The sequence below is a fragment of the Scyliorhinus torazame genome, chromosome 4 (assembly GCF_047496885.1).
Source record: "Scyliorhinus torazame isolate Kashiwa2021f chromosome 4, sScyTor2.1, whole genome shotgun sequence".
In the NCBI taxonomy this organism is placed as follows: domain Eukaryota; kingdom Metazoa; phylum Chordata; class Chondrichthyes; order Carcharhiniformes; family Scyliorhinidae; genus Scyliorhinus; species Scyliorhinus torazame.
In genome coordinates, this window is record NC_092710.1 from 55,249,023 (window position 1) to 55,270,985 (window position 21,963).

General features: G+C 48.2%; 1 protein-coding gene and 1 long non-coding RNA gene across 2 annotated transcripts in view; one reads left to right on the forward strand and one right to left on the reverse strand.

The window, feature by feature from the left end:
- The window catches only part of LOC140410222 (uncharacterized), a 35,405-nt gene extending 29,939 nt beyond the window's left edge, over nucleotides 1–5,466 (reverse strand). The window contains exon 1 of the long non-coding RNA XR_011940577.1: nucleotides 5,395–5,466. This is a non-coding gene — a long non-coding RNA (uncharacterized lncRNA). The remainder of the gene's footprint in view (nucleotides 1–5,394) is intronic.
- Nucleotides 5,467–11,663: 6,197 nt separating this feature from the next.
- Nucleotides 11,664–12,777, forward strand: LOC140411357 (probable G-protein coupled receptor 139). Its single transcript, XM_072500478.1, has 2 exons — nucleotides 11,664–11,733; nucleotides 11,858–12,777. The coding sequence occupies exons 1-2, from the start codon at nucleotides 11,664–11,666 to the stop codon at nucleotides 12,775–12,777; spliced, it is 990 nt and encodes a 329-aa protein (XP_072356579.1).
- Nucleotides 12,778–21,963: the final 9,186 nt, after the last annotated feature.

Here is a 21,963-nt window from a genome sequence, read left to right on the forward strand (position 1 = left end):
GTTATAACAGCGTTCTTTGTATTGAACCTTTTCAAGGATATTCTCTTCCTGTTTGCATATCAAACTGAGCAAATAATTAACAATGTGCATTGGGGCTGCCGGGCAAATGTGGCGTTTTATTCCTCACCTCTGGGCACAGTGTTCTCCTGGTTTCACAGCGCTTGGGTTGTGTGGATTCCTTTTATTCTCATTACTTCTTCAAATGTTTTAACCGTCCGAAGTATTTTAATGGCCAATCGAGCCCGGAGGAAACTGAAAGGTCGCAAGGGAGAGGCTCACACCGACACGGAGATGGGGAGCCGAAGGAAATCCATTATTTTACTCTTTTCTATATCAGGCCTGTTCATACTGCTGTGGCTGACAGCTGCCCTGAGCTTTGTAACTACCAGACTGACAAACACCGCTTATTACCGAGGCGACCGCACAGCCCCTGGCTATATCGCCACTGAAACCGGAGCTTTCCTCAAGCTGTTGAGCTGTTTACAAAATCCGTGCATTTATGCAGCGACCCAGAGGAAGTTTCGAGAAGAGCTGAAGAATGTCGTGAAATCTCCCTGGATACTAATCCAGAGATTATGCAAGAAATTAGGATAAAATGTGTCCTGCCATTGTGGAATTGCACTTCTTGTGTAAATGTGAGCTACACCAGTATGAATTGTGCAGAAAACACAATGAAAGCACTTTAAATTCGGATCAGTGATAACAACGTGACAGCCCCACAGAGGCTGCAGAAATATGGACACCAAAGAGATCCGCCTTCAGCCGCACAAACTGCGATCACCGTCACTTTAACAATCAGCCAGAATATATATTGGTCGATGCCAGCCCAAAGGAATGAAATGTCATTTGATTGCCAACGTGGTGTCTTTCCTGAAACTTTGCTCTCATCCCTGTCGGTGACAGTTTCATTATTGAACAAAATCCTTATTGGCAACTCTGGTCACTTCATAATCTTTGGAACAGAGGAAACAATCAGAATTTGTTCGAATGAAGTGACATTTTACTATGTATGTCCCATTCACTGACCTATAATCTCCATTGTAATGAAGTGGAGCTGCCGGCGTTGGACTGGGGTGGGCACAGTAAGAAGTCTTGCACCAGGTTAAAGTCCAACAGGTTTGTTTCGAATCACTAGGTTTCGGAGAGCAGCTGCTGACTCACCTGATGAAGGAGCTACGCTCCGAAAGCTAGTGATTCCAAACAAATCTGTTAGACTTTAACCTGGTGTTGTGAGACTTCTCCATTGTAATATCATTGATGTATCAAACCAATCGGTAGGCCACTATCTGCTCTTGCTCTGTGCTGTCCATAGAAGTGGCTTGGGTAACATTATTGACATTCAGTTTCAAAACGTCTCCCAAACCAATTGGTAAAGGAATGAAGAAACAGATGTATTTTCATAAATATATTAACTATTAATATTCACGCAATGTACTGATAAAAAATAAAACATTGTCAGAAATTCAGTAATAATATTTTGCAGGTGGTGCAATTTTGTGAGAACGAAGCTGAACACAGAAGGTTAAGAGGGGAGGTGAAGGAGCAAATCTGAGGAGCGAGGATTGGTCATATGAAAGGACTGGCAACCAACAGAAAGGGGAATCCCAAAGCCTTCTATAGGCAATCAATAGTACAGGGGCTGGAGGGGAGGGGAGGAGGGCTGATTGGGGACCAAAAAGGAAATGTACATATAGAGGTATGGAACATGGATGAGGTATTGAATAATAAAAATCTTTATTGTCACAAGTAGGCTTACATTAACACTTCAAATAAGTTACTGTGAAAAAGCCCTAGCCGCTACATTCTGCCACCTGTTTGGGTACACAGAATTACTATGTTGCCTCTTTCTTTGCCAATGAGATACATTCTACAGAGGCCATGGTGACAGAGGAGGATAACCAGTTGGTGATTAAAGTTGCCAATGCACTGGAGGTGGATGACTTGGACATTGGAGGAAGTGAGATTAAGAATTATATGGGCACAGGCTAGAATAGTTCAGTGCTCCAGACTGGGGGACGGGGGGGGGGGGGGGGGGGGGGGGGGGGGGGGGTCTCGAGAGGAGTGTAGATTTTTTATATAAATACCCTTGTTTTAAAAAAGTCTAAACGATTCGCAGATACATTAAATTTATCTTTGGTGGTCAGGAAGGTTTTAAATAAAAATATATTCGGGATAGAATTAATAGTAACAAGGAAAATTGCAGTTGGATCAGGAAGTGCCAATATGGATTTCTTAAGGTAAATTCGTGCTCACTGAACTTGCTGTAGTTTTGAAGACGGACCAGAAAGGGTGGGTGAGGTTAATGCTGTTGATGTGGTGTGCACAAACTTACAAAAGGCTTTCAGTACAATGCAACACAACAGATCTCTGAGGAAAAAGTCACAGTTAATTCAATCCACGGGACTGGAGCGACGTGGATACCAAACTGGCTGAATAACAAGAAGCAGAGAGTAACGGTCAGTGGGAGAAAGTTTGTAGTGGTGTTCCACAAGTGCCGGTTACTTTTCCTGATATATATTAATGATAGGCATATTGGTGTTCCGGGACAATTTCAAAGTTTATTGATGATACGAATTGGAATCTGTGAACAGGACAGTGCAGAACTTCAAAAGGATTTGATGGAATAGGCCGATAGGTGGAAATGAAGTTCAGGATGGAGAGAGTGAAGTGATTCAGTTTGGTAGGAAGAACATGGAAAGGCAATAGAAAACAAGGAGCACAACTCTAAATGGTGTGCAGGAGCAGAGAGACCGGGGTGAATCTGTGCATATATCAGTGAAGGTGTCAGGACTCGTGGGGAGAATAATTAATAAAGCAGACAGTATGCTTGACTTTATTGATAGCGGCACACGAACAAGGAGTTTAAACTAAGCTGTTATAAGACATAGACTAGTTAGACCTCGGCTGCTGTAGTGTGTACCGGTCACAGAGTCACACTACAGGAAGAATGTGAATACTTTGGAGAGAGTGCAGAAGAGATTTACAAGAATGGCTCCAGGGATGAGGAAGTACAGTTGTGAGGATATATTAGAAAAGTTTAAAATGTTCTCCGTGGAGGAACAGTTTGACAGGAGATTTGACAGAGATGTTGAATGAATTTAGGCGGCTGGACAGAGTAGAAACTGGCCCATGCCTCAACCCATCATAGTTACCTTTATTGAGGTTCAGGACCCGGGTCTCAGAATCAACTACCTCACTATTCACCTTGATTTGAAAATAATTCTATCATATTATGGTCACTCATCCCCAAAGGTTCTCTCACAATTAGATTGCCGCCTAATCCTTTCTCATTGCACAATACCAAAATGGCCTGTTCCCTTGTGGTTCCTCAACACATTGGTCCAGAAATCCATCCCGGACACACTCCAGAAGTCCCTCCTCTATTGTACTGTGACTAATTTGTCTCACCCAATCAATATTCAGATTGAAGTCACCCATAATCATAGATGTTCCTTTATCACATGCATCTCTGATTTCCTGTCTAATGCTATTCCTAACTTTACCACTGTGGTTCTGGGGTTGGCCTACCACCCCTACAAATGTTCATTGCCTCTTTATGTTTCTTAACTCGACCTAGAGACATTTCACATAATCTGCACTAATAGCTTTCCTCAATATTGTATCAATGTCCCCTTTAATCAACAATGAACCTCCACCACTTCTATTCTATCTGTCCTTTCTAAAGACTGAATAACCCTCAATGTTTAGTTCCCATCCTTGGTCACCTTGGAGCCATGTCTCCGTAATCCCAATTATATCATACCCCTTTACATCTAGCTGCACAACTAATTTATTCATTTTATTTCGAATGCTCCACGTGTTCAGGTACAAAACCTTTCAACGTTCTTTGTCCCGTCCCTACTATTTTTAGTGTCATTATCTGACACAAGCCCTTGATTTCTCTGCCTGTCACTTTTCTTATTCTTCTTGCTGTCTTTTCCTCTTGTTCTTGCTAACCCCTGGTCTAAATCCTTACATACGGTCCAACCCCTCTGCGTTATTAGATTAAAGCCTGCCCAAATGCTCTAGAAAGTTCCACCGCACGAGGACACCAATTACGATCCTGCCCAGGTGGAGCTGTCCAGTTTATAGAGGTCCCAACTCCCCCAGAGCTGGTCCCAATGCCCCAGGAATATGAATCCCTCCCCCTCACACTATCTCTTCAGCCACATATTCATCCGATTCATCCTATTATTTCTACTCTGACAGGTGGCACTGGTAGTAATCCTGAAATTACTATCTTTGAGGTCTGACATCTCAACTTGCTTCCTAATTCCCTACATATGCTTTGAGAGCCGCATCACTTTTTTTCTTGCCTATGTTGTTGGTACCGTTGTGCACCACAGCCATTGGCTGTTCAGCCTCCCCCTCCAGAATGTCCTGTAACCGCTCAGAGACACACTGATCCGAGCACCCTCCTGGAGTCTCATTTGCGGCCACTGAAACACCTATCTATCCCCCTGACAATCGAATCTCCTATGTTAGAAGACATAAACTAGTTAGACCTCGGCTGCTGTAGTGTGTACCGGTCACAGAGTCACACTATAGGAAGAATGTGAATACTTTGGAGAGAGTGCAGAAGAGATTTACAAGAATGGCTCCAGGGATGAGGAAGTACAGTTGTGAGGATATATTGGAAAAGTTTAAAATGTTCTCCGTGGAGAATTGCTCCCTTCTGCAGCAGAACCAATGGTGGTGCAACAAATTTGCCTGTTGCAGCTTTCCTCTGGGAGGTCATTCCCCTCACCTGTATCCAAAACGGTGTACCTGTTCTGCAGGTGAATGGCCACAGAAGATTCGTGAACTGCTTGTATAGCTCTCTTGCACTGCCTGGTGGTCACCCCATCCCTTCCTGCCTGCAGGGTCTGAGCCTGCGGTCTGACCACCTCTCTGTACGTATTATCCAAGACACACACCACCTCGCGGATGTTACCCCAGTTCCCCCTGCCACGGGTTGTAGCTGGAGGTGCTTACTGAACACATGCTGGACCTTCGCACTGGAAAGGTCCCCGGTCTCCCACATGGAGCAAGAGGAGCAAAAAGAAGCTTTGGATTCTCCTGCCATTACTTACCTTTTGGAAGGTGCTTGATATTAGATTATATACAATTATCTATGGCCCTTCTTTCCTTGTCCTCGTCACTACCAATTATCGCCCTGACAGATTATAAACCATAAAACATTTTTTCAAACTACAAGTGATGAAAGGTGTAAATACTTATCCACCTTGCCCACTACTTACCCACTAGCTCTCTCCCTTGTAACCTCAGCTGAGCAGCGCAATATCACTCTCTGAAGGTTCAAAAGTTACAAAGCAAGGAAGAAAAGAAAAAGCACCTCTTCCCGCTCCGCACTGAATTCCCACTCTACTTCAAGTTCCCAAGTGTAACACTCACTCAGTCTGTGCCTCATTCCAGATGTGGCCTCTCCCACTGCTCGTACGCAAAGCGCACTCGCAAGCCCGATGCTCTCTGCCTGTAGAATATATAAGATGCATTTCAACAACTGGCAACACCCCATTCAGCAACATCTTCCAAACAGACGATCACTATCGAAGGGCAAAGACAGGCATTACATTGGAAAATCAACACCTGTAATTGGTAAGGAACCAGAAGGGAGATGAGATTTTCCAAACTGAGTGGAAGGAACAATGAAAAGAGTGAGGCCACAAGTTAAACCCCTCCACACCCCACTGCCCCTAAGCTGTCTGCTCTGATTAATGATTTCACATTTTGGAAGGAAGTTATCAGTAGAGAAGTACTTTGATCATTGCTGCTCTAGTCGAGAACCAGGGAGCAAGTATCTGACTATCAGAGTGGGATGTTCAGGAGCTAAGGATTATGTTGGAAAGTCCGGCTTTTAGCTGGTTGCTCCTTTGTTTGGTTCATCAGTCTTTTATTTTCACTGTTTTACATTTGCTGGCCACTCACAATATTCACATTCATAGAGACCCGGAGCCCTGGGTCGTGTTGCTGTGAAAACACCTCACTGACTGAAATCGCAGCCACTGTCACACCAACCTGTCTGTGGTAAACCACTGAATTGTATTGTACTGTTCCATGCCTGGGCTTGTCCCTGCTGGGTCTGAACTGAGGCAGCGGCGGAGACTAGCCACCTTTATACCGAGCCAGAGGGGAGGCGGGGCCAGCAGGCAGTAGTTTACCACATTACATACAATACAGTGGCAGTTTACCACAATACACACATTATATACCACAGTGGTTCGGACCCAGCAGGGACAAGCCTAGGCATGTAACAGTACAACAGTACAATACAATACAGTGGTTTACCACATTCACCCCCTGTTAAAAAAAGAGTCCAGGGGGGGTGAAGTGGACATAAAGATCAAGTCTGTCGGGGGCCTTGACCTTCCGCCGTGATCGCCTCAGTCCTGGCTGTGGTGTGGGCATCGGTGTCGCCACCTGCACGTCCAAGAGCGTGTCGTCCTCTTCTTCACCCAGTCGGTGGAGGGGGGGGGGTGTATGGGCGGGGGTGGTGATGATGGCCGCCGGTGGGCCTGCGGGTGCCAGACCTTGAAGTAGCCGGGTAGTGGTGAAGGGAGTCGGTGTAGGATCAGGGTGGTGATGATGGTCGCTGGGGAACCTGCAGGTTGGCAAATCCCGGAGGGAGACTGTGTCCAGCCGCCCGTCCTGATGTGCCACGTAGGCATATTGTGGATTGGCATGGAGGAGCATGACCTTCTCAACGAGGGGATCTGATTTATGGCTCCTCGCATGCCTCCGGAGGCGGACAGGCCCTGGGACTGTCAGCCGGGACGGGAGCGAGACCCCGGAGGTGGACTCCCTGGGGAAGGCAAACATACGCTCGTGAGGGGTCTCGTTGGTGGCAGTACACAGGAGCGACCGGATGGAGTGGAGTGCATCAGAGAGGACCTCCTGCCAGTGGGAAACTGAGAGACTTCTAGACCGTAGGGCCAGGATGATGGCCTTCCAGACCGTCACGTTCTCCCTCCACCTGTCCGTTGCCCCGGGGGTTATAGCTGGTCGTCCTGCTGGAGGCGATGCCCTTGCTGAGCAGGAACTGCCGCAACTCATCGCTCATGAAGGAGGAACCCCGATCGCTATGGATGTAGGTGGGGAACCCGAACAAGGTGAAAAGACTGTGCAGGGCCTTGATGACGGTGGCAGAGGTCATGTCAGGGCATGGGATGGCAAAGGGGAATCTTGAGTATTCGTCAAGAATGTTGAGGAGGTACACGTTACGATCAGTGGAGGGGAGGGGCCCTTTGAAATCGATGCTGAGGTGCTCATTGGGCGAGAGGCCTTTACCAGATGCGCTCTGTCTGGCCGATAGAAGTGCGGACAGCAGACCACCACGATGCGGGTGGCCCTCCTGGCCTCGTACTTGAGGGCCCCTCCAGAGTGGTCCAGGCACCTGAAGCGCATCTTCAAGACCCCGAAGCACCTCGAAACCACACCCATGGTCGCTGTATGGGCATTATTGTAGCGGGTCTCCGCTACAATGATGCCATACAGCGACCTCTGTGGCCTCCATATAGGCGTCATCAGCCACGGCCGCAAACATGTCGGGGATCACCGAGTGCTCCAAAATGAAAGAGTCATGTACACTGTGCCTGGGTATCGTGCGCAAACATGCATGATCCGCATCTGATGGTCACAGACCACCTGAATGTTCATCGAATGGTAGCCCTTCCTGCTGGTGAACAGCGGCCTGGTATCCGCAAGTGGCCCGTAGGGCGACGTGCACCCCATCGATGACCCCCTGGACCCGTGGTATCCCGGAGATAGCAGAGAACCCTGCTGCCCGGGCATCCTGGTGGGCGCAGTCCACAGGGTACCGCTCCGCCTGGGCATATAGGGTGTCGGTGATGGCACGGATGTATATGTGCGCCGATGCCTGTAAGATGCCAGACAGGTCCCCACACAGCAACTGGAATGACCCTGTCGCATTGAAATTCTGTGCGGCCGTCACCTTGACGGCCAGCGGGAGTGGGTGTCCTCCCCCATACCCATGCGGTGCCAGGTGTGCCATCATCTGGCCGATGTGTCGCACTGTTTCCCCTGCTCAACCGCAGTCTCCTTCTGCATGCCCGGTCCGGAAGGTGGCGGTACACGCGTGGCCTCATCCGCTGCCTCCTCCTCCTCGGCTTGTTGGGCAGCCAGCCCTCCATCCTGAGCGGCTGCCACCTTCCCTTCTGCGGCTGCTCCTCTGCTGCAGCCTCCGCCTCCTCTCTGTGCGGCCCCCAATCATGCTTCCACAGGGCTGCATGGAGGGCAGCGGCCTTCGCCGCGGTGGCCACATCACAGGCTGGTGTCCGAAAGCCATTATTTCCTGCAGGGGGTGAAAGGAAAACATGTTAGCATGGCGCATACACCCGTGCCCAACCAGATGCCATGGGCTACATGGTGGCCCCGGTTGTCAACGCGTGACCCACCCACGCATGTTCCCCAACCCACCCCTGCTCCCGGGCCCCGCCGGTGCCCCCGGTCCTGGCACCCGTCCCTGCTGCCAGGGGCACCGTTGGATGGCACTGCCCTCACTGGGGGCTGCCATCGGTGTGGCCCCGGGTGGTTCCCCCGGTGGGTGGCTGCCGGTTGGGTGGGGTGGTCGGGAGGGGGGCCCATCCATACACCCATTGTAACTGCGAGCACCCAGGGGCCGGGGTGGGTGGCCAGCAAGATGGCCGCCGTAATGGCGGCCTGTGCCTGGGCACCGCCCATGTCCAGTTGGGGGGGCTCCCTGGCAGGCTCGATTTCGACGTCGGAAGCTATTCTCCGCCCGATTGCGTTTCCCGAATTCAGCGTCAGCAAATGGAGAATCCAGCCCCATATCTTACTTGGAGGACATTTTTCAGGTTATGGTATTCCTCTGAACCTGTTGCACTTGTCATTTTTGGTGTCAGACAGGACAGTTTGGAAGGTGTTATCAATGGGATCTTGCCGAGAGGCTGTCATACATTCCATACCTGGGACACATTGCTACCTTTTTGTGCTGGTTGTGGCAGGATTAAATGCTTAATGTACCCGACCGGTTCCTCATCAGGAGATTTCTTTTTCCTGTTTGATGTTGAGCTTCTTGTGTGCTGTTGGAGTTGGACTCCTCCAGGCAAGTGGGGATTATTCCATCTCGCAACTGGTTTGCACCTTGTAAATGGAGTGAGTACAAGACTTGGGTAGATGGGAAATAAATTATTCACCTCACAGTTGGGCTGTCTTTCTGCCCAGACAATATTCAGAGTTGGTCCAGTTATGTTTGTGTTCAATCGCAACCACGGTGGATGTTGATTGTGGAGAATTCCGTGCACTAAATTGCAAGGGCAGGTGGGTATATTTACCCTTGCTCAAATGGTCATGGCGGGCATGTTCAGCAATTGTCATTGACAATCACCACTTCTGAATTTATATTGGAATAAGACAACTTATTAAATATCTGAAGATGTTTGCACAGGGAAGCTGACCTCTGGACCTTTTATTTCTTTATTCATTCATCGGCATCGCGGCATTTGTTGCCCATCCCGGAGGCATTTTAGAGTCAACCACATTGCTGTGGGTTTGGAGTCACATTTAGGCCAGACCAGGTAGAATGGCAGGTTTTCTTCCCGAAAGGACATTAGTGAACCAGATGGGTTTTTAAGGCAATCGACAATGGTTTCATAGTCATCATTTCAGGTTTTTTATTTATTGAATTCAAATTACACCAACTGCCCGGGCGGGATTCAAACCCAGATCCCCAGAGCATTATCGTGGGTCTCTGCATTACTAGACCAGTGACAATACCACTGTGCCCCTGTCTCCTGCAACATCCTGTGGCTGAGATCATTGATGTGGAGATGCTGGCGTTGGACTGGGGTGGGCACAATAAGACATCTTACAACACCAGGTTAAAGTCCCAACAGGTTTATTTGGCATCACTAGCTTTTGAAGCGTAGCTCCTTTATCAGGTGAGTGAAGAGGTGGGTTACTCAAACACGGAATAGGAAGACAAAGCCAATGATGCAAGATGATAAGTTGAATGCGAGTCTTTGCACGTAATTAAGTCTATACAGGTCCAGATAGTGCGACTGGAGAGAGGGAAAATCACAGGTTAAAGAGATGTGAATTGTCTCAAGCCAGGACAGTTGGTAGGATTTTGCAAGCCCATGCCAGATGGTAGGGGGTTATACTGTAGTGAGACATGAATCCAAGGTCCCGGTTGAGGCCGTACTCATGTATGCGGATCTTGGCTATCAGTTTCTGCTCGGCGATTCTGCGTTGTCACGCGTCCTGAAGGCCGCCTTGGAGAACGCTTACCCGAAGATCAGAGGCCAAATGCCCTTGACTGCTGAAGTGTTCCCCGACTGGAAGGGAACATTCCTGCCTGGTGATTGTTGTGTGATGTCCGTTCATCCATTGTCGCAGCGTCTGCATGGTCTCGCCAATGTACCACGCTTCCGGACATCCTTTCCTGCAGCGTATGAGGTAGACAACGTTGGCCGAGTCGCACAAGTATGTACCACATACCTGGTGGGTGGTGTTCTCACATGTAATGGTGGTATCCATTTGGATAATCTGGCACGTCTTGCAGAGGTTGCCATGGCAGGGCCGAGTGGTGTCGTGGTCGCTGTTCTCCTGAAGGCTGGGCAGTTTGCTGCAAACAATGGTCTGTTTGAGGTTCCGCGGTTGTTTGAAGGCAAGTAGTGGGAGTGTGGGGATGGCCTTGGCAAGGTGTTCATCTTCATCAATGGCGTGTTGAAGACTCCGAAGAAGCTCACATAGTTTCTCCGCTCTGGGGAAGTACTGGACGGCAAAAGGTACTCTGTCGGGTGTGTCCCGTGTTTGTCTTCTGAGAAGGTCAGTGCGGTTTTTTGCTGTGGCGTGTTGGAACTGTCGATTGATGAGTCAAGTGCCATCTCCCATTCTTACGATGCCGTCTTACAGCGTCTGTAGATGTCTGTTACGTTCCTCCTCGTCTAAGCAGATCCTGTGCCTACGGAGGGCTTGTCCATAGGGGATGACTGCTTTAATGTGTTTCGGGTGGAAGCTGGAGAAGTGGAACATCGTGTGGTTATCCATGGACTTGATTGATTGATTGATATTTATTGCCACATGTACCAAAGTACAGTGAAAAGTATTTTCTGCGGCCAAAGGAGCGTACACAGTACGTACATAGTAGACAAAAGAATAATCAACAGAGTACATTGACAATGGTACATCAACAAATAGTGATTGGTTACAGTGTGAAACATGGGCCAAACAAGAGCAGCATAGGGCGTCTTGCGGTAAAGCCAAGCGCTGAGGTGACCGTCCTTGATGAAGGAGCTATGCTCCGAAAGCTAATGATTCCAAATAAACCTGTTGGACTTTAACCTGGTGTTGTAAGACTTCTTACTGTGCCCACCCAGTCCAACGCCGGCATCTCCAAATCATTTCTACCTGTAAACATTGATTTGATTGCCTGCCTTTTTTGAACTCACTAATAAGGATGTTAGCATGTTCTCGTAACCTCGCACAACAAACGGAGAATTTCTTTTTAAAAATTTGCCAATGTCTGTTTGTTAAATCACTGTTAATAATGCTAATGAAGGCTTTTCACCTGTTGGGTGCCTTGAGAATTGGTTTGTATATAAATATAGCATCTCTTCCAATGCTTTAGTCTGCGTCACTCCCAGTTTCAGCTTCGATATTATTAATCCACTTCTCAGAAGATGGGACAACCAGTTATTGTACTGATAAAAGAGATTTACTTCCCAGTTATCGCAACTATTGGTGTACCTGGTGAGTCATTGTAACTTATTTGCTTTTGATCAGTATTTCCTGTCTCCCTGTAATAGGGTAAAGTAGGTCTACATGTATGTCAATCAGTCGCTAGAACACGGTCTATCTTCTTTATTTCTTTCAGCGAACATGCTGACAATTGTGGTTCTTTGCCGAGGAAAGTGTGGCCTCTCCAAATGTATCTCCTTCTACATGTTGGCCATGGCAACAGCAGATCTACTCATCATGATTATCAATGTAATGGTGAATCACATTTTCAGTTATAACTTTCCACTTTCATTTCTCTCCCACACTCCCGTGTGTAAGTCCATTCTGTACCTGGCTACTGTAGCACTTGAATTGTCCATTTGGATCACTGTCTTCTTCACCATTGATCGGTTTGCAGTTATCTGCTGCCAGAAGTTTAAAGCAAAGTATTGCACCGAGAGAACTGTGGTTGTGGTCATAACAATATTCTCTGTCCTGGTCGTTTTGAAGAATGTCCCATTTTTCTTTGCTTACGAACCTCAGCAAATCATTGACAACATGCAGTGGGGTTGCAGGTCTGGTGTGGCATTTTTTTCCTCACCTATTGGTGCGACATTCTTCTGGTTTCACATCACCTGTAAAGTTTGCCTTCCTTTTACTTTAATTGTCTTATTTAATTCTTTGACAAGCAGACGTATTATAACGGCAAGCAGAACCCGAAAGAAACTCCGGTCTGACAAAGCTGAAGAAAAGTCTGATGCAGAGATCGAGAACCGGAGGAAATCCATCATCTTGCTCTTCACTGTGTCGGGCACCTTTTTACTGGTGTGGCTGACAGCTGTGGTTAGTTTTGTGACCACTGGATTGATAACTCTCCGTTCTTACCGAGGTGACCGTACAAACCCTGGCTATATCGCCAGCGAAAGTGGAAATATGTTGAAGTTTTTAAGTTCCTGTCTAAACCCGTGGATTTATGCAGCCACCCAGAGGAAATTCCGGGAAGATCCCAAGAAGGTGCTGAAATCTCCCTGCACACTGATTCTGCGGTGTATCAAAAAAATAAGCCAATCGACCTAGGGCCCCATTTGAAACATTATAATTAACTTTAATTATTATTCCATTCGGCTGGAACTCTCGCTCCTTACAGCTACATGGAATTGCTTATCTATTGTAAGGAATCACAGATACACATCTATATTTACCCCCCTTTATGGCAATCGACATCAGCATTGCATATGTCTTTCCACACTGTGTTGCCTGATAGCTCCAACTAAATAAATACATTACACTGTAAATGTTAGATGCAAACATCAGGAAGCAATAAGTAAATGGAACCTTTGATTAGCTGTAGCCCCCTGAGTTGGCCACTTCCCGACTTAAAATGGAGAACCGTAAAGGCTGAAGGGAAATTCAGCCAACGCAGACAAAAACTAGCAGGTGCAAGTTTACTGTGTATTAGACTCTGCAGAAATCCAGACAGCATCAATAAAAGCAGCCATCTGCATAGTAATGTAGCAGCCATCGACATAGTAATGAGCGATCCCCGGGAACAATCAAAACATTTTGAGGTAAACAAAGCCAAGCCAGACTCCTCGGCGCCAGCAGGAACCAACACAAAAGAGGGTAACGGACACCTCAAGACCGCCCAACGATCAGGGAACCGCTCCAGCATTGGAGAAATCGAACCAAGCGATTGGAACGAAGTCCAATCACTTGAAACCAGGTACGGGGTCCGCCCCGAAGGGCGGGAAGCCCCTGGGGACTATAAAGCAAAGCCCCCAAGTTCAAATCGTTCTTCTTGACCGGGTCACTCAGCAACGCGAAGCAACCCCTGAGACTGAACTGTCCGGCGGCCTTCAAGAAAGTAACTCTCAAGTCAACGCTCGCTATGATATAGGCGCTCCTAGCTACCAGTCCATACCAGCTTTGAATCCCGCAGACTCAGAACCCGAACGAAAGGCCAATTGTTCCCCTGACCTGGTGGGCCAGTCCGAAGCTAAGTATAGGCCTGTTAGTTATAGAAATAGCCTAGAAAGTAGAGTTTATGCATGAGTAGCGATGTACTGTGTATAATAAATGTGCTTTGATTTGAATCTTACTAATTGGTGTGTTGAGTTATTGATCATTACTTGAACTTGAACCTCGTGGCGGTATCATAAAGATATCTGGCGACTCTAGAGCAAAGGTTATAAAACAGAGCCAATTGAACCAACCAAAAGTTAGCAACATATTACTGGCGACATCCTGACGGGACCCGATCTAGAAGTAGCTTAACCAATCCGGGGGAACCCAGAATTTGAATTAGAAATCCAATTGGGAACAGAAAAACCACAAGTGTTCAAGCAATTCTGATCAATCCTCATAATTTGGAAGTGTGTTAATGCATGCGTAACTAACAGGCCGATAAGGTAATACTGATAGATTTTGTTGCGAAAACTGTCGGGAGTTTGTATTCCGGAAAATAGCGAAAGCCGTATCCGTAATTACAGCAATGCCTTAATACCCCTTGTTCCAAATTTCAAGAGAAGTATTTAGAGAGGAAAGATGGCAATGCAGGCAATGCAACGCCTCATGAACCCCGACGAATTCGTGGTCGCAGCGACCAGCAGTAGAGTAGGATAGTGTCCCGTTTGGGAAGAGGAAATCAGAAAGTACCTCAAAGGGTAAGGATGGCCCCTTTGGAGCAAATTCTGTGAAAATGAGGAAACAGGTCCCGGGAGTATAGGACATACTTGGTGGGAGCACCTGAGTGAGATTCACAAGAAGAGCTTAGGAAAAGCTCGCAAGCCGATGGCAATCGTGTCCTGCTTGGCACAATTGCGAGGCATGGAGGAGGTCGTTAGGACGCTCCGAAAAGAGATAGAAGGCATACATCGAATGAGCAAGGTCGATGTCAGTGAGGTAGAGAAAGAGAATGTAGAATTAAGGAGGAAGTTAGCAGCAAAGGATGGAGAGGTGGATGATGCCAAGTGGGCACACCAGTCTTGTCTGGCGCACCTAAGCAGCTTCCAATCCCAGTACGAAAAGGCCTATCAGGACACGCAACGTTTAGTCCTGGTACGCAAGGAAACCAAGAAGCAGGTAGAGGCATTGCAGAGGCAGTGTATTGACCTGAAGGCAGCGTTAAGAGCACTACATGCTGCCACCACGGAGCAAAGACAAAGCTCATTAGACCACGCAAAGTGCCGGAAGCAGATTGCAGAACTGCAATCTCTGCTTTCAGTTCAAAAAGGATTCCAGGAAACCTTTGGATCACAGCTAGATCAGGAAGACGGCCCTGATTGGTAAGAATTGAGTGAGACAACGCAGAGATATGTTCAGGGAACATGTGCCCAGGGAAAGCCCCAGAAGAGAAAAGCACCCCAACTCCCCACAGAGCAGATAGTTCAGGCTCCAATTAACCCAGTCACCACCCACCGCACAGCCACATCGGACGACACGGAATTTCTGTACACCACCCCCTTAACAGTGACCCAATTATGGGACGTGTGCGAGAAAATCAAACCGTTCCTCCCCACCTCAGACCCCCACCACTTCTTTGCCAGAGTAAAGCAACAGGTGACCATGTACGGCCTGGATGAGCGAGAGCAAGTAAAGCTCACAGTTTTGAGTTTAGACCCTTTGGTCGTAGCAGCCCTTCCCGACCCACAGAATGTAGGAGGAGGCACCCTTGCAGAAATGCAAACCGCGATCCTAGACGCGATCGGGTATAACAGGGGTGACCCCGTAGAAGGCCTCAATAAATGCAGGCAAAAGAAAACCGAGCACCGCACAGCGTTTGCTGGATGTGTGTGGATCCATTTTGCAGCAGTTTTCGGAGACTTAGACCGCGCCCATTTGTCCCCAGACAACATGGCCAAATGGACCCGCACCCTTATCTCCCATGCCACAGAAAGAGGACAGAAAGCGTGTGCCAATTATGATCCCTCAGAGGAGGCTCATTGAGAAATGGGTTGTAAAAAGATTGTCCCGCACCTGGGAGCAATCTGTTCAAAACAAACCCACGAATAAAAATCCCGAAGAACAGCCGGCAGAAGCAGACATACAAGCAGTGAAAACGCACCAGAACCCCGCATGGGTAAATGAAGGAAGGAACAGCCCCCCACAAAAGCCACAGGAGTGTTACAACTGTGGACAGTTCGGACACTTTGCAAGGGAATGCAATGCCCCACGAAAGCCACAGAGAGCCCAGCAGACGGGCACTCTAAGTAAGAATAAGACAGAGCCCATACATAGTGTGAGCACCCGTTCAGATCAGACGGACCTGAACGGAACGGACTGACGGTGTTCGGGCTCCCCCATTTGGGTCCGCGACACCCTTTGGGATAGGTCCGGCCGACCAGTAGTTGCAGCAAAGATACGGGGGCAGCCCATCGAGTTTCTCTGGGACACGGGAGGGTCCTGCACCACAATCAATTCCTCCACCATGTTTCAAAAGGACACGTGGCCCACTACAGCCACCATCACCCTCAGCGGCTTTACAGGCCACTCACAGCAGGGACACATCACAGCCCCTGTACCCATTCAAATCGGAACCATTAACACAAAACACCCCGTAGTTTTAGTCGATCTACCCCACACAGCAGAATACACATTTGAGGCATATATTTTATAAATTCCCACAACCTGTCCTTTGATCCAGTCAACCAATGTGTCTGGAGAATGGCAAAATCCGCAAGAGCCCCCGTAACATTCACAATAGGTGAATACGCCAACAAGATTAGCGCAGTCGGCGAATTTTGGTTTGACCCGACCACAATTAGCACAGACAAGCAGGTTAGGGCAGTGTTACAGAAGAACAGGGCAGCATTCGCGACCCACAAACACGACTGCGGCCGGATGACTGGTTCCGTTCAAATCACAGGACCTGACCCTAGACCCCAAAAGCAATACGGATTTCCCCAAGAGGCAGAGGGAGAAATCGCAAAAGTTATCGACAGCTTATGAGAGCAGGGCGTACTCAGATCAGTAGCCTCCACTAATAATGCCCCGATTTGGCCAGTGAGAAAGCCTGATGGATCATGGCGACTGACCATCGATTACCGGGAACTCAGCAAAGTCACCCCCGCAGCAGCCCCCACGGTAGCCACAAGTCCCGAGACCATGCTCAAACAGGAACTCAATTCCCGATTCTTTACGGTTTTGGACGTCAGTAATGGATTCTGGTCCATTCCATTGGCAAAGGCGTACCAATACAAATTTGCCTTCACTTTTAAAAATCAGCAGTACACGTGGACATGCCTGCCACAAGGATTCCACAACTCCCCCTCCATTTTCCACCGACAGCTGGCAAATGCTTCAGCCAAATTTTCTCGGCCCGAATGTCTGGTCCAGTATGTGGACGACCTATTACTGCAGAGCTTCTGGCCGAACTCCTGGAACTCCTACAGAAAATTGGATGTAAAGTAACCCCCCAAAAGGCCCAGATTTTGGAAAACAAGGTGATATATTTGGGAACAATTATCACGCATGGTAAACGCAAGATGAGCATAAAAGGATTGACTCGATTGGCAAATCGCCCCTTCCCCAGAACGTTTCAGCCCTCCGGTCTTTTTTAGGACTGGTTGGCTACTGCCGAAACCACATTGACAGTTTTGCCAGCAAGGCAGCACCCCTCTCAGACCTCCTAAAGAAAGGAGCCCCCTGGGAATGGCTTCCGCAGCATACGGATGCTGTGGATGCTTTGAAAAGAGCCCTCATTGCAGCCCCCGCACTACAAGTTCCAGACCCGCTTTCCCCTTACGCTATAGAGGTAGCAAGCACAGGCCGCACCCTTTCGGCCGTGCCCCTCCAGGAACGGCACGACCAGTTAAGGCCCGTGGCTTAGGCCTCCAGAGTCTTAGATGCTGTGGAGCAGGGATTTTCAGCCTGTGAAAGGCACCTGCTCGCAGTTTGTTGGGCAGTACAATATTTTTCTTCCCTAACCGGACTGAACCCCATCACAATCCTCACAGAACACACCCCCACCCAACTTTTACTTGATGGACAACTCAAGGACGGTACAGTCAGTCAAATAAGAGCAGTCAGATGGACCTTTCTTTTGCAGGGACGGGACATTACTGTTAAAAGGACCAAGACCCACACTTCCTTAGCAGATAACCTTCAGTACCCAGGCACCCCCCATGAATGTGAAATTATATCTCCACACCACAACACAGGCCCCTTTATTGCGAAAACCCCCCACAGAAAGATAGGTAGTCCAACCCAGAGCCCCAAGCACACAGACACGTGCGAGCCCATAAGAATATATGTGGATGGATCTTCCACAATATTAGAAGGGAAGCGCATAACAGGATGCGGCATTTACGTCAAGGATGCGCCCTAGAAGAAATCGCAATCAAACTCTCAGGACACTTAGGCGCGCAGACGGCAGAGCTAGCAGCCGTGGCGTACATTGTGGAACACCCAGATTCCTTCCCCAGCCCAGCAGACATATACTCGGACAGCCTCTATATCTGCAGCAGCCTTACAGAATTTCTACCCCTGTGGAAAGCAAGAGGATTTGTTTCCGCAGACGGAAAACCCCTCGCTTCAGCCCCATTGCTCCGTCACATTTTAGAAAAAGCCCAGAACAGGACTTATGGGATCATCAAAGTTCGCAGTCACCATCGTTCCTCCCCCCCCTGGAAATGTAAAAGCCGACGCACTGGCTAAGGCAGGTTCCAGGCATGGATATTTTTGGACACCCCCCGAAAGCGCACCAGTGAATGCAGTTCAGGTCTCACAGACTAATATCGAGGATTTACTGCAGGCCCAGAAGCAGGACAGCAATCTCAGGGAGATTTTAAAAGGAAAATTTACGGCACCTTACGATAGGTTTAAAAATGCTCTGACCACACATGACGGTGTGGTGTTAAAAGACACCCTTTATGTGGTTCCTGAACAGGACAGGAATCAGCTCATTTGTTTGTTCTATGACAGTCATGGACATCAGGGAATTGATCCCACCACAGCCCACCTCAGGCAGCTCTGTTGGTGGTCGAGTTTAAAAGAAGATGTAACGCACTACATTGAGAATTGCCTTATCTGTGCCCAGAACAATCCGGACAGATACGCAAAGAAAGCTCAACTTAGTCACACCCGACCCGTTAACGGCCCCTGGACTAACCTCCAGATCGATTTTATAGGACCATTGCCCCCTTGCAGGAATGGTTATAAATATGTACTCATTGTGATAGACACGTTTACAAAATGGGTGGAAGCATTCCCATCCAGAACGAACACGGCAAAGACCACAGCCAAGATCTTAACCCACCACATCTTTACGAGATGGGAACTCCCCCGCAGCATTGAATCCGACCAAGGTTCCCATTTTACGGGATGTGTCATGAAGAACATCCTCACGATATTTGGCATTACCCAAAAATTCCACATCGCATATCACCCCCAGTCAAGTGGTATCGTGGAGTGCATGAGTCGTCCCTAAAATCCACCCTCAGGAAAATGGTCCAGCAAAACAACAACACTTGGGATTCAGTCCTCTCTTTTGCGCTGATGTTTTTGCGAAATACAGTTTCAACATCCACAGGTTACACCCCACACACTCTCATGGCCGGACGCCCCATGAAAGGCACAGAATTTTTATTGGCATTAGATTTGACCAGCCCCGAAGTGACGGCCCTCACACACGAGAAAGCAGTAGAACAACTGGGAGAGAATGTTAAAACGGCTCAGCTAGCAGCCGCGGTACGATTAGGCACACGAAAGAAACAGAGCAAGGCCTGTTTCGATAAGACAGTACATGTGACTGAGTTCAGTGTAGGACAGCAAGTCATGCTCTCCATATCCAACCCCAGCACGTTCCTGTCACCTAAATATTCGGGTCCGTACTCCATTGCGGACAAAGTAAGCCCCTCCGTGTACAAAATAAAGTTCCCCAACGGAAAGACTGCGTGGTTCCATATTAACCAGCTTAAGGCATACGGAACACAGTCTAACCACACACACCACGTCATGCTCGACGCAGCAGACCATGCCCCGCCCACAGCCAACGTAACCCTACCCTCCCCCACCACGTCCAGCCAAGCCACGGACTCAACCCCGACTTCACCCCCAAACTATACACTCCGCCCCGGAACGCCCACAGACTGCAGCAGCAGCGACAGCGACTGTGACTCAGACGACAGCCACAGCACGCCTCCCTACTATCCCCAGGCAACAGGACCCACAACCAGCAAATCTGAGCACGATTCGAGTGATCCCTTCATGATCACTTTCCTAAACAAACCCCACCACCGACCACCGACCTACAATGACGACCCCGACTCCATTCCAACAGAATTGGACACATCCTTTTGTCACCGGGATAATTCACTCAGACTCGGCCGGAATGACGAGATGGATCCCAAATCACACCATGCAGCCCTATCAGCCCTGATACATTCGCGAGTTTGGCATCCGGGAGAAGATGACGAATTTGAGTCTGCCTCCCAAAACGAGAACCCCTTTGTTGTAAAAAGGAACCGCTTGGGAGAAAACGGTGTCCTGTCTGATGGAACCTGCAGCATGTTTAATGTTGTTTGTCGTGGTATTGTTAGATGTTGTTTTTAAGATCGGAAAAAAAAATTTCACAGCCTCACGCCACCACCCTTCCGACGCTCACTGGCAGTCAGAGAAACTAGTTTGCCCTGGACGCTAGTTCAGAGGAACTAGTTTGTCCACAGAGACTTGTCCACAGAGGGCAATTATGATGCCATTAGACGTGACTCGGGGGGGATAGGTTGGAGAAGTAGACTGCAAGTGTTGGGCACACTGGATAAGTGGAGCTTGTTCAAGGATCAGCTACTGCGTGTTCTTTATAAGTACGTACCGGTCAGGCAGGGAGGAAGGCTTAGAGCGAGGGAACCGTGGTTTACCAAAGAAGTGGAATCTCTTGTTAAGAGGAAGAAGGAGGCCTATGTGAAGATGAGGTGTGAAGTTTCAGTTGGGGCGATGGATAGTTACAAGTTAGCGAGGAAGGATCTAAAGAGAGAGCTAAGACGAGCAAGGAGGGGACATGAGAAGTATTTGGCAGGTAGGATCAAGGAAAACCCAAAAGCTTTCTATAGGTATGTCAGGAATAAAAGAATGACTAGGGTAAGAGTAGGACCAGTCAAGGACAGGGATGGGAAGTTGTGTGTGGAGTCTGAAGGGATAGGCGAGATACTAAATGAATATTTTTCGTCAGTATTCACTCAGGAAAAAGATAATGTTGTGGAGGAAAATGCTGAGACCCAGGCTATTAGAATAGATGGCATCGAGGTACGTAGGGAAGAGGTGTTGGCAATTCTGGACAGGCTGAAAATAGATAAGTCCCCGGGACCTGATGGGATTTATCCTAGGATTCTCTGGGAGGCCAGGGAAGAGATTGCTGGACCTTTGGCTTTGATTTTTATGTCATCATTGGCTACAGGAATAGTGCCAGAGGACTGGAGGATAGCAAATGTGGTCCCTTTGTTCAAAAAGGGGAGCAGAGACAACCCCGGCAACTATAGACCGGTGAGCCTCACGTCTGTAGTGGGTAAAGTCTTGGAGGGGATTATAAGAGACAAGATTTATAATCATCGAGATAGGAATAATATGATCAGGGATAGTCAGCATGGCTTTGTAAAGGGTAGGTCATGCCTCACAAACCTTATCGAGTTCTTTGAGAAGGTGACTGAACAGGTAGACGAGGGTAGAGCAGTTGATGTGGTGTATATGGATTTCAGTAAAGCGTTTGATAAGGTTCCCCACGGTAGGCTATTGCAGAAAATACGGAGGCTAGGGATTGAGGGTGATTTAGAGATGTGGATCAGAAATTGGCTAGCTGAAAGAAGACAGAGGGTGGTGGTTGATGGGAAATGTTCAGAATGGAGTTCAGTTACAAGTGGCGTACCACAAGGATCTGTTCTGGGGCCGTTGCTGTTTGTCATTTTTATCAATGACCTAGAGGAAGGCGCAGAAGGGTGGGTGAGTAAATTTGCAGACGACACTAAAGTCGGTGGTGTTGTCGACAGTGTGGAAGGATGTAGCAGATTACAGAGGGACATAGATAAGCTGCAGAGCTGGGCTGAGAGGTGGCAAATGGAGTTTAATGTAGAGAAGTGTGAGGTGATTCACTTTGGAAGGAATAACAGGAATGCGGAATATTTGGCTAATGGTAAAGTTCTTGGAAGTGTGGATGAGCAGAGGGATCTCCCGCGGATGGAAATGGCTGGCACAAGGGGGCATAGCTTTTAACTGAGGGGTAATAGATATAGGACAGAGGTCAGAGGTAGGTTCTTTACGCAAAGAGTGGTGAGG